General features: G+C 31.2%; 1 protein-coding gene across 3 annotated transcripts in view; it reads right to left on the reverse strand.

Annotated features, from left to right (window-relative positions):
- Positions 1–276: 276 nt before the first annotated feature.
- Gdap2 (ganglioside induced differentiation associated protein 2) overlaps positions 277–12,409 on the reverse strand; it is a 162,533-nt gene continuing 150,400 nt past the window's right edge. For all 3 annotated transcript variants that reach the window (XM_065514552.1, XM_065514554.1, XM_065514555.1), the window contains 4 exons: positions 5,481–5,634; positions 5,265–5,404; positions 1,859–1,913; positions 277–1,786 (listed from right to left, as the gene is read on the reverse strand). In XM_065514552.1, coding sequence (XP_065370624.1) covers positions 1,592–1,786; positions 1,859–1,913; positions 5,265–5,404; positions 5,481–5,634 — 544 coding nt within the window. In that variant the 3' untranslated portion in view covers positions 277–1,591. The remainder of the gene's footprint in view (positions 1,787–1,858; positions 1,914–5,264; positions 5,405–5,480; positions 5,635–12,409) is intronic.

Raw genomic sequence — 12,409 nt, forward strand, 5'->3', positions numbered from 1 at the left:
GAGAAAACAAACTAGTTTAGTTGAGAAATGAAATAGTTTCAATATTTCAATATACTGTTGAGTTTTTTATAAGATTTGTGATTCTTGAACAAAATTAGTGTCTAAAACTAGCGAGAATCTAATAATATATGGAAATATCCTGCACTACTGTTAACTTTTCGTACCATTCCAATGTTTCTAGAAATATTTCCTTTAGTGTAATTTCTTTTAATTTTCTATACTTTTTGTTTCAATTAATTAAATATATTCAGCGTGTTTCGTTAAATTTAAGGTACATTTTTTTAAATAGGTTTTTTATTAATTTTTTATTGTTTTTTTTAATAGAGGATTTTTTTATTTAACATTTTGTTTTTCTTCAAATATATATTTATTAAGAGTATAAAGATTTAGTTAGTTTTAAATGGTTTTGTTTTTTTGTTTTTATTTTTTTGTTAAATATGTATATAAATTATGAATAATATTTGTTTAATGGTTTTTAAATTTACAATAGATAGAAAGTTTTAATTTAATGGCGGAAATAATATTAGGATTTTTCTTATCATTTGGAATAAAATACTTTTTTTTATAAGTTAACAATTTTTATTTATAATTTAATTATAATTTTTTTTCTCTTAATTATGCAATAACAACAAATTTCTTTTTCATATTAAATTTTCTTTCTTTTAATGTTTTTTCTAAATTGGTACTAAAACAGATTTTGTTTTATGGGATTTTTTTTAAATTTACTTAGATGGCATTTTTAGTGTATTTTTTAAGTTAGAAATGAGTTTAAATAAATGTTTTTTTAAGATTTCTTTTATTTTTTTTTGCTGTCACCAAATAAGAAAATGTGTAATTTTTGTAAAATATATATGTAAATGTAAGTATGTAAGTTTGGTTTTAATTTTTCAACAATATGTTCTACAGTTTATTAGCTATTTTTCTATAATCCCTCTAATTTGTTAAATTTAAAAGGATAATTATGTTTAAAATAGCTAGTAAACTTTTAAAACAATTTTATACGCTTTTTCTATATTATTAAGGTCTACAATCATAGAGAAATTTATATAGAGCGGAAACTCCTAAACAACTTAAACGCAAAACTGTTGTTTTTATTTTCCTATAGTTTGATTTACTAGGTTTTTGATAGCAGAGTTTCTTCTCTATAGGGCTTCTCTATGTCTACAACAATTTTATTTCTTTTTTTTTATAATAATAACTACATTTCTAAATATTAGCATTTTCATTTTTAAATACAATATATGATTTATTTATTATTATAATTATTTTTAACAATATAATGTGGAGTTTTTTATTTTATTTTTTAAAAAGGTACATAATTAGGTTTTCATTTCATTAATTCTCGTAAGTACTTTTTTTTCTCTTATTTTTCTTTAAATTTCTAATGTTTAAATATTGATGGGCTATTACTTTGTTTGTTTATTTGTTCTTTTATTTCATATTATTTATTATTATTAGTATGTATTTTTTGTTTTTGTTAAATTCTACTCTCTACTTTCTAGACTGACTGACTGACTGAATGAATGATTGACGTTCGACTTAAGAGTCTGGCCTAATATTTTTATACAGCCTCTGGTCTTATGATTGTAGTCTATGATGGTGTCAATTGTGGTTGTGGTGTAAAATAATGTAGTCCATTTGTTGCCATATCGTACTCGGTGATATATGCAGGAATTTCTAATTGATCTTTTGATATTGCTGAATATAAATGCTCCACACCAGGCAATGAGTGTACTTTGGCTTTGATGGCCGGTGCCATGAAAGTGGTAAACCACCAGGTCATCATCTATAAAGTAACCATTTAAAATTAATTATTTAATATATAATTGTTACATATTTTAAAAGAATATTAATATACCTTAGTCCAGAATGTTGGATGTACAATATAAAAGGCTTTTAGATTCTTCTTGTATCTGTAAAAGAAAGAAAAAAAAGTTTATAAAAAAAGAACAATATGATGAAATGGTGTGGGCGGTAACAAATCTAAATATAGAGATTTATATTTATTTTACAAAACTCTTTAGTAAACAATGAAGAGGATTCGTGCTCTACGATCCATAGGATCTTTTGTGCTTCGTATGAAGCAACTTTCATAAGAGATCAACAGAAAAATTCCCACGACTTTTGGAACATCGCTCCGATACGACCCAAGTAATAATCGCCCAAAGATTGTGAACTGGGCGACAACTGTATCAACCAAAAGTGCTTTCCTTAGGAAAGAAACATGGAAACTGTTACAACAACTCTTCGCCCCAACATTAGACAGTCACAAAGCACAGAGTTCTCATCGTACACCTCGCAAACTCTGCACTGTTTTGTACCATATTGGCGCAAAATAAATTGCTGATATCTAAGATCACTCCTTATGGTAAATATTCTTGCTATATCCGAAAAATATCAGCTTTTGCGATTCTTTTTCCAGGTCAGAGTAATGAATCGATTGGCCAGCCTGAGCCTAAAAAAGTTACCCGATTGTTGGAATTCAGATTCAAACAAAAAAACAAATGCTTTTCTTCAAACCAAAAACAAGTGCATCTGTGGGATGCCATAGAAAGGTTTAGGAAAGAGTATTGGCCACAATATCCACCCATTGTGCATACCGAGTTCGTTCAGCGATGTATAGCACTCCATGATGACAATGAATTGATAAACAGGGCCAAACAACTGAAGAGTAAATTATCTGAGTAGCTACCAGTCGTTCGTAGAGTTTTGAGACAAAGGCTCAGCATCTTGTAGAGTTAAACAAGGAGTTCCTCAGTGTGGGGTCCTGTCACTACTTTTGTTTAACTACTACATTTCTAAACTCCCCTCATAGGCGGACAATTGCAGCATTATGGCGACATGCCTCAACATTGAAGACCTATGCAGTCGAGAGAATGGTTATCTCGGAGAAATACACAACTTCTTCGCTGCTGCTATCACCAACGAAATTTTCAGCAAAACTCTTCACCACCTGGTTCATAGAGACGCCATTCAATCAGCAGGATACCGTATGAATGTCGTACTTGGAGATCGCCCACCACCGATAGCAGACGCCGAGAAGATTCTGCCGCGTAAAACAAGAGTCGTTTTGGCACAACTAAGATCAGGATGTAGCAACAGGCCTAATGCCCTTTGGTCCCTCATAGACTATGCCGTTCTCAATTTATGACCAGCATTAGGGTCCTCATGATACCCCCACATATTCAACTGTCCAGCCAACCCTATTTCACTACGTTCAGTGGATTTATGGACTCATCCTGTCGAAGTAGCACAACCAATCTTCTTCTAGAAGAAGATTGGTTAGTCAGTGGTCAATTACGCTGCTCCAATGTGGTGAACTTCGTTGAGTTGATCTGTCAAAATACTGTCACAAGCTGCATGCAAATTTCATTTACACGAGGGAACGATACTTCTTTCAGTCAAGGAATAAACCGTCATGTTGTCGAAATAGTTCCTCCTGGGATGTCGTCAGAGGAGTCATCCTATCTTAAAGGTATGCCAGGAATCTTCGTGTATACGAGGAGATTGTACAAAGGTACACAGAGAAAACAGATTCGTGATAGCAACCGAATTTGTTGCCAATCGAATGATTCTACCTTAGTAACCGAATTTTACAGTTGTAGCTACAATATTTTAGAAACAGTAACAAAATTTTGGTTTCTTCAACCGATATTCTTCTTTATCAACTGGCTTTCTGTTGATGGAACCGAAAAATTCTATGTGTGTAACCGAATCATTCGAAATTCGGTTGCTATCACGAATCTGTTTTCTCTGTGTATGTTCAGGATCCATTGGATCATAATTCGTATACGGCAGCTTTGAAAGACATTCAACAGACGCCATCATTACCGCAGTTTCAGAATTCCGCCAATAACAGACTCGGAGAAAACCATCCATGGAAAACAAGAGTAGTTGTGGCACAACTGATGTCAGGATGGAGTAACAGGCTTACTAATGCTTACTGTCCATCAAATCTTACTTCACTTAGTCCAATGTATTTATACACCAACCCAGTTGAAGAAGCGCAATTTCTTCTGTTACAACAATCTCTTAAGAAGACAATGCCTTAAATGCTGTCTGGCTATCCGACATCACAAACATCCTAAAGCCTCCCAATTTCATTCTTAAACACTCATCATTGCAAATGAGGTTGGCATAGACTACAACACCCGACATTATCTCTTAAGAAGAGATAACCGAGATCACAAACATCCTAATGCCTCCCAATTTCATTCTTAAACACTCATCAGTGCAGATGAGGTTGGTATAAATTTCCTCTTGAAATATTGACGAGTAAGAGGACATAGGAATCACGTTTGGGCCATAAACACCGGTCTCAGTGTCACCATTGGGATGTTTATTTCTAATGATAAACGACACTTAACCAACATTATTATGACACAAAGCTTGATTCGACCACTGATATAGTCCGACACTCGAATACAAGGATAGTTTTATAAGATCCCAGGAATTCCATGTCGTCCGGATATACATGATAGTTTCAGTGCACTCGTATAGGCCTCCTCCTTTACCAAAATAAGGGTGGGATGTACAGTATAGCAACCATAGCATAAGTGGTGAAGGTCCTGATGAAGCCGGTAAAGGAAACACAGATGGGGCGATAGACTTTATCAATCAGAGATCTTGCGATCATCTGTTCCTTTTTATCACCATACTAATATTTACGTAAGTATTGGTTTGATTACAGTAAGCTACCTATCCTGATTTTAACACTTATGTTTTCCCATATAGAAGCTGACAGGCATAGATTTCCTAAGCAAAACATTTCAATGAAATTATCTTAAAGTTTTATTATAAAGTTCAATTCAATTTAATATTAAGTGTTTTATTTTATATTAAAAACAACTTTTAATGAATCACACAGCCTCAAACGTGAGTAAACACCAGCGAATTTTTTGATTTTTTTAAGATCCTGAAAATCATTATATTTCGACTTAAATCTTATTTTTTCAGAACCGAATCTATTATTCAACTCAGTCTCCAACATACCGAAACTTTTAAATTTTAATCGATAGATAAATTTTAGGATTTTCATTATCTTAAAAAAATCATATAATTGTTGGTGTATACTCACTTTTGAGGCTCACTTTATATAGAAGAGCTTTCAAATAAATTGTTGAATTCAGTGTCAGATTTGAATTTCGAACTATTAGAATTAAGTGCTTCAATGCAAGTACCTCTCAGGTATGATCTGTTACCAACATGAATTTATAATTCATAATTGTGAATTTAAAAATAGAAAGTTGAGAATGTATACTTACTTGTAAGGCAATACACTGTATACTTCACGTAACCAATGTAATGATGGATAATTATTGGTACTGGTTAAAGTATGGAAGTAAGCAATGACATAGTCTCCTTTTACGATGGGATCCAATAATTTTATTAAATATAATAAGGCCTGTAATAAATTTTAATAAAATTAATAAAAAATTAGTTTTAAAATAAAAGTGAAAAACTATCTAAATTCCACCTACTTTTTCCAAATCAAGATTATGGGCTGGAAACCATTTACCACAAAATACAATAACGGGTCTACCCAAACGATCGACACCACTCTGATAAAGACAACCAATGCCCGAAACCTCGTTCAAATCCTCAATTTGAGCACGATGCAACAGGCGTTCGTATCTAAAATGAGAAGGGCAGAAATAAATATTTAAAATAATTTATTCAAATTAAATATTTAATTTAAAAGTGTTTAAATGGCTTAAAAGTCATAAACAATATAAACATGAGTAATGATCATAACAAAAAGTCTGTTAATAAATATTTGATCTACAATTATGAGGTTTATAGTTATAAAACGAGTTTAGTTATTTATTTTGTTACTATATTCTTGTTGTTTGACTTTAACCCATATTTTTTTTTTAATATTAAGTGAAATGATCAATAAAATACTATAGAAAATAATAAAAACAAATAGTAAAATAAATTGTTTAAACATGTTTTAATAGTTCTCTTTATAGTATTGTATTTATTTATAGTTTATATATGATGCGTAGTTGTGAAATTGTGTCAATATGGAACAGCAATTCAAAACAAATTTTCTAAATATGATCAAAAGTAATTTAATGTATCTCAATATTTCTCTGCTTATTTGTTGAGATAATTATTCTATTTTTGGTCACATCATATTATTTATAGATATTATTAATTAAATTGAACAAATTGTGTACAGCTACTACAGTGGAAAACAAAATTCTTTTAACGATTATGATATTTGTTTTAAAAACTGTATACAGTATATAATGTATTCAATTACAGTTTTACTCCACAGATCAAGCGTAATTTGTGTCATACTGTCAACCTATTTATACCCTACACCACCATAGTGGGGAGGGTATAATGCGTTTGTGCAGATGTTTGTAACGCCCAGAAATATTATTCTAACACCAACCTTAAAGTATACCGATCGACTTAGAATCACTTTCTGAGTCGATTAATCGATGTCCGTCCGTCCTGGTCGGCTGGCTGGCTGGCTGTCCATGTTAACCTTGTGTGCAGAGTACAGGTCGCAATTTTAAAGATATTTCGATGAAATTTGGTACATATTTTTTCAGCTCAAGGAAAAAGCCTATTGAAACTGGATGAAATTGAAACCTAGCCCCGATACAAATGTCCTCCAGAAATTGGACTTTATCGGTCATAAATGTTTAATTTATATATGTATCTCCACAAATTCCGCTTCAAATAAGTTTTATATACACAGAGAAAACAGATTCGTGATAGCAACCGAATTTGTTGTCAATCGAATGATTCTATCTTAGTGACCGAATTTTACAGTTGTGGCTACAATATTTTGGAAGGGGTAACTAAAGTTTGGTTGCCTCAACTGAAATTCTTCTTTCTCAACTGACTTTCTGTTGTTAGAACAGAAAAATTCTATGTGTGCAACCGAATCATTCGATTGGCAACAAATTCGATTGCTATCACGAATCTGTTTTCTCTGTGTACACAAAATTCATGTCACCAAATTTTGTTACGAACGGGCCATAATTAGTCATAGATCCCATATATGCCCGCTTCCGTAAAACACTTTAACGTGCATAAATCGCTTAAAAATGTTGGTATACACACAAAATTCAACATAGTTAACTTTAATATAGACATAAATCACACGACCTAATTTCATGGTGATCGGTCCATAATTGGTCATAGCCCCCATATAAGGCCCACTTCCGAAAATCACTCAAAAATATAAATTATTGAAATTTTAAAAGAAAAATGTTTTGGCTCTTCTACTTAGTGTAGGGTATTATATGGTCGGGCTTGACCGATCATACTTTCTTACTTGTTTTATTCAGTATTATTTGACAATTCAATATGGAAAGCCTCATACAGGAACCACGTCTCCAAATAATTCAGCTGCATTACGAAAATCAAATCGTTTTGTAATAAATATTTATCATGCACTTCTGAATTAAATTGTTAAAATCATATTAAATTTTTTCTCTTAACGATTCCGTTAATGAATTCATTACGAATTAATTCATAGGCTTAATTCTTTAGTATGTATTTCGAACGTATTGAATTCATTGCGTTGATAATTCATTCTTTATAGATTCTTAATTCAAATCCATTAAAAAATAGCTCTAAAATGTATTGAATTATTAATTATACCCTTCACCTTCGTGAGAAGGGTCCACAATATAATTTTCCGACCCTATAAAGTATATATATTCTGGATCCTTATAGATAGCGGAGTCGATTAAGCCATGTCCGTCTGTCTGTATGTTGAAATCAACTTTCATACGATTCATACATCAATATCTCCGGAATTCTTCCGGCTCGGTTGCTATTTAAAATCGAGAAAATTGGTCCACAAATGGCTGAGATATATGGAAAAAACTAGGACAACCTCGACTTTTGACCTATATCTGGTTTACTAAGTCATTAATATAGACAATATGGATATCTAATGATAGATATTTTAAAGATATTTGCAACGACGTATATAAGACCATAGTAAGATGGACCTGGGTCAAAATCGAAAAAAAACAATATTTTTAACCCGAATTTTTTTTTCACCAACCATTTTTTTTGATTTTTTTAGATTCGGCACAGCCGAATATAGCCCTATTCAAATCTATTACGAAATGCTTTAGATATTTTCAAGTTATTTTGTAAAAGAATAATATTTTAATTCAATTTAGATTATATTTGAATTAACAAAAAATTAATCATTCAGAGATTGAACGAATTTTGATTATGAAAAAATTCCATTATGAATTAATTCAACAATGAATGCATTCCATTTAAATAAAGCCTTTGAATAAACCTACAGAATTTGTTTTGTCGGTTGTCTGAAATTCTGAAAATTTAATTAATTAATTCGAAGCTCTGACTTCGAGCAACAATGTAGCTTTATTGAGAAATCCTTTCGAGTATTAGCAGACCTCTGAATTTTTTTCTTTTGGGTTATAAGTAGCAATGAACCACCTACAGCGTAGTCGCTAACAATATTTGAATGAAATTATCTTTAAAAAGTAAATTTCAGAGATGATTCCGAAATCAAATTTAAAATAAAGAATCTTAAAATAGCTAAGAGCGGTTTACATATCATAGGTATGCGAATCTATTTAAAAAAAAATCTACTGAACATTACTGAAAAATTTATTTTAAAAATACTAATTCCAATGTTTATTTCATTTGAAAGAAAAGTAAGTAAGATTGTTCTATTCGACTATGCCCACCACCAATATAATACAGGTACCGATTGTTGTGAATTTTGTATAAAACTTTTTACCAATTCAACCTGTTATTGTATACATCACCTTTGAATTGTTTTTAAATGTCGGATGGATATTTTGTTCTATTATTTTTTTTTGCTTGGACCGATTTTCAGCACCAAACATTTCTGACCAACCACAAATATTTTCGCAAAAATTCATTCCCCTAAGTTTGCCCCTATAGGAACTATCGTGCCTTCAACAGACAGAAGGCTATAGCTTTAAAAGTCGATCGTCATAAAATACTGATATTTATGTATTTAATGCTGATATTAGTAGCCTAATTCCTGGATTCTTTATCATTACCGATCATGAGTAAATGCGGCATCCATCTTGCGGAAAGTTTTCTCAAGTGATAATTTAAAATTGAAACCATTGAGCCATGTGAGATGCCTATGGCTTCCACAATCTCTTTTTTTTTTAAAAACTTTCGGGTGTAAAGACCTGAACTTGCGTCCAGAACGTTCGAAATTCAGTAAACCACTTTTTAACCATTGAAATTGATGGTGCAGAGTTCCAATAGTATTTATCAAGCCTAGACTTGTTTTGAGTGATGGGGATTTTCCGCAAAAAATAATGCTTAATGAGCACACGAAATTTATCTCCATTTTCTCTTCAAGTTACGATGTAGTCTGCTATCAATGGATGTCAAACACTAACTAAATGAAGCAGTTTGTTCAAATTTTAACAGGAGTCAACTGATAGATGCCTGTTGACAGGAGCTGTGCTGTCGTTTCAGTAATGAGGCGGAAAATTAAAAAAGTCACGGACTACGACGAATACTTCCATGTGCTAATCCGATATTTATTTTGGTGATGGATATAATAATACAATAGAACAAAATTACATGTCTTTAAATATTAAATACTTTCGGCTAAAACTGAATTTACAATTGAATACCATCAGTTGAATATCATAACAATTTTGTGGCTTACATTTCTAAACTTCTGGGTTCTAATTTCTGTTTACTATAAATTTCTATATATATTGTCACTAATATAAAAGGGCATAACAATTGAAGTGGCCACGCAAAGAGCGGCTGAGCGGCGTCGCTTAGTAGTATTTCATATGTTTTAATTTTTGACGCTTATCGCTCTGACGCTAGCCGCACATTGCGTGGCTTCGGCCTTACGGTCAAAATTCTTTATTTTTACACTATTTCCTTAAATACTTAGATGGTCGGTCGGTCCTATTGTGATTTTACTAATTGAATAAAACTGAGTAAGAAATAATGTAATTGAAAAAACATGAATTACAAGACAAATGAAATCTTTAAAAAACTAATGTCTAACAACATGCCTTTTATCACAACCATGGAAAAATGTTCCATATTCAGTCATAATTATTTGAAAATGTTTTTATTTTTGAAGCAGCAAAACACAAAAACAGACAGACAGCCAACAGCAACTGAAATCTTTGCAGGTGAAATTCAATAAGCTGTAAGGAGCAATGCACTCGTGCTCGCATTTAATTGAATATTGATGAAATATTTTCTACCAATTAACAGCATTAAAAACCGGTAACAACAATTCATTATTAACATTTAACTGTCAGTTGTTGTTTGAGGTAAAACACTCATGCCAGTCACAAGTCTTTAATACAATACAAATTAACAACAACAGAGCAGCAAATCAGATAAATTTAATCAATAACACATCCAGCTAAATGAATCATAGCGAGAAAAAATGATCTTTAATAGAACAGAAAAAAAAATTTCAATGCGACACAGAAATCCCGCACTATCAAACCCGATAGATGTCAGATAAAAAACTAACGGGACAGATGACTGCAATGCGTACAAAAAATGCTGAAACAGTAAAAGAAATACAGAAAATACCTTTCTTTATTTTTATATATGGATCATAAAGATCAACAAGCATTTGTTCTTTTTTTTAAAGATTTTAAGAACATTTAAACATGTTTAAGTTTTGAAAACTTATTGCATATAAGTATAATGCATAAGATAACAAAATAATGCTTATCTCTCACCATACGCTTTCGTTAGATAATTCCTGACGTTTTTATATCTATATATTTTCTACTGCGCCTGTAAAACATAATGAGATGCGTAGTTATCTTTCATTACGTCTGTCATTTTTGCTATATTATTTATTTTGATGAGATAATTTTAACAGAGGGTTTAAATTCATTTCCCCTTTGAAGGGTTCGGGATGCTGATTAAGTATACTGCGACATTTATTTACAATCCAACAATTAAAATGTCAAAAAAACCGTCACAACAAAATCTTGCAAGATTTACACCAATATAGTATGAGAAATATTTGATAATAGTTTATATTTGTGTTTTATAAACGTGAGTGTATTTTCTCTTATTATTCAAATACTTGACGAAATATGGGTGTCCCCTACACATTTCTCGGGAAAACTGTATTAGTTCTAGGGTGTCCAAAAAACCGGTTTCCGGTTTAACCGAAAAAGTGTGTTTTTGAAAAAACCGGTTTTGATTATTGTCTTTTAAAAAAACCGGTTAAACGGTTTCGGTTTTTTTCTTAAAAAAACCCGATTAATCGGTTTATATAAAATTTGTATTTATTATGTAAAAGTCTCCTTAAATTTATTATGCAATTATTTTATATCTTTTATGATTTATTGTCAAATGCTATAATTTTCTATAAAATAAATCAATATTTATAAAAATGGTATCAAATTTTTTCATAAATATGTTTGAATTAGCTTAAGAAAATATATTTCATTAAAACCGGTTAACCGTCTTACAAAAATCGGTTTGCTAAAAAACCAAAAGGTTAAAAAAACGGAACCGGTGAAGTTTACAGAGATAAAAAACCCGGTTGACCAGTTTTCGGTTTCGGTTTTGGATACTCTAATTAGTTCCATTCAAGTTTGGTTGCCGATTCAAAAATTTTAAAAAGGTAACGCTGTATTTTGGGTAATGGTATTTTAGCGATAACAGTATTTAATGTTATTTCGGTTGCCATGTTTAACATTTAGTTGACATTTTTATAGATTTAAAAAAACCTAACGATTGAAAACAAGTTTGTGTTTATAATTTGAAATTATTTATGGAATAACGGTTACGGTTTTTTGAGTTAACGGTACGAGTATTTTCAATTATTCGGTAACGGTAATTCCAGTTATTTCAATAGCGGTAGTTGAGATCAAAAATTTATTTTAGGGATTACGGTAGCTTAAGACGAATGATTTTTGTTTGCAATTGTCGTGAGTTCTAAGGGAGTATTAAGAGCCAATACCCTAACCTTGTAACGGTTCAGGAGTCAGTTCTTTAATCGTATACTCAGTGTATAATCGTATACAGTATATTATGGATTACACTTTCTTAATTGTATTTGCGATAAGTTCGAGTTGAAAACATAAGCCATGAGAATCTTATTGTTCAAGAAAAAATAATATTTCGGAATTTTTGGGATTATTTTAACTACCGTTTGGGGAGAACGAAAAAAAGTATTTGACAAACCTGACCAGTATGCAAATACTCATCCGAAACAGAGCAGACATGTACCGTTATATGTTGAAATAATGATTTAAATACGTATTTTCAATAGAATTAAACATCTCTATTTCTCTATTATTCAAAGAATATTAAATAAAGTTCACTTATTGCTATTGTCCATGATTTCACCTAGTCCCCATACAAATGTCCCCCCGGAATACTGTTTGAGCATTCTTAAATATGT

Source organism: Calliphora vicina, chromosome 5 (assembly GCF_958450345.1).
Source record: "Calliphora vicina chromosome 5, idCalVici1.1, whole genome shotgun sequence".
NCBI classification, from domain to species: Eukaryota; Metazoa; Arthropoda; class Insecta; order Diptera; family Calliphoridae; genus Calliphora; species Calliphora vicina.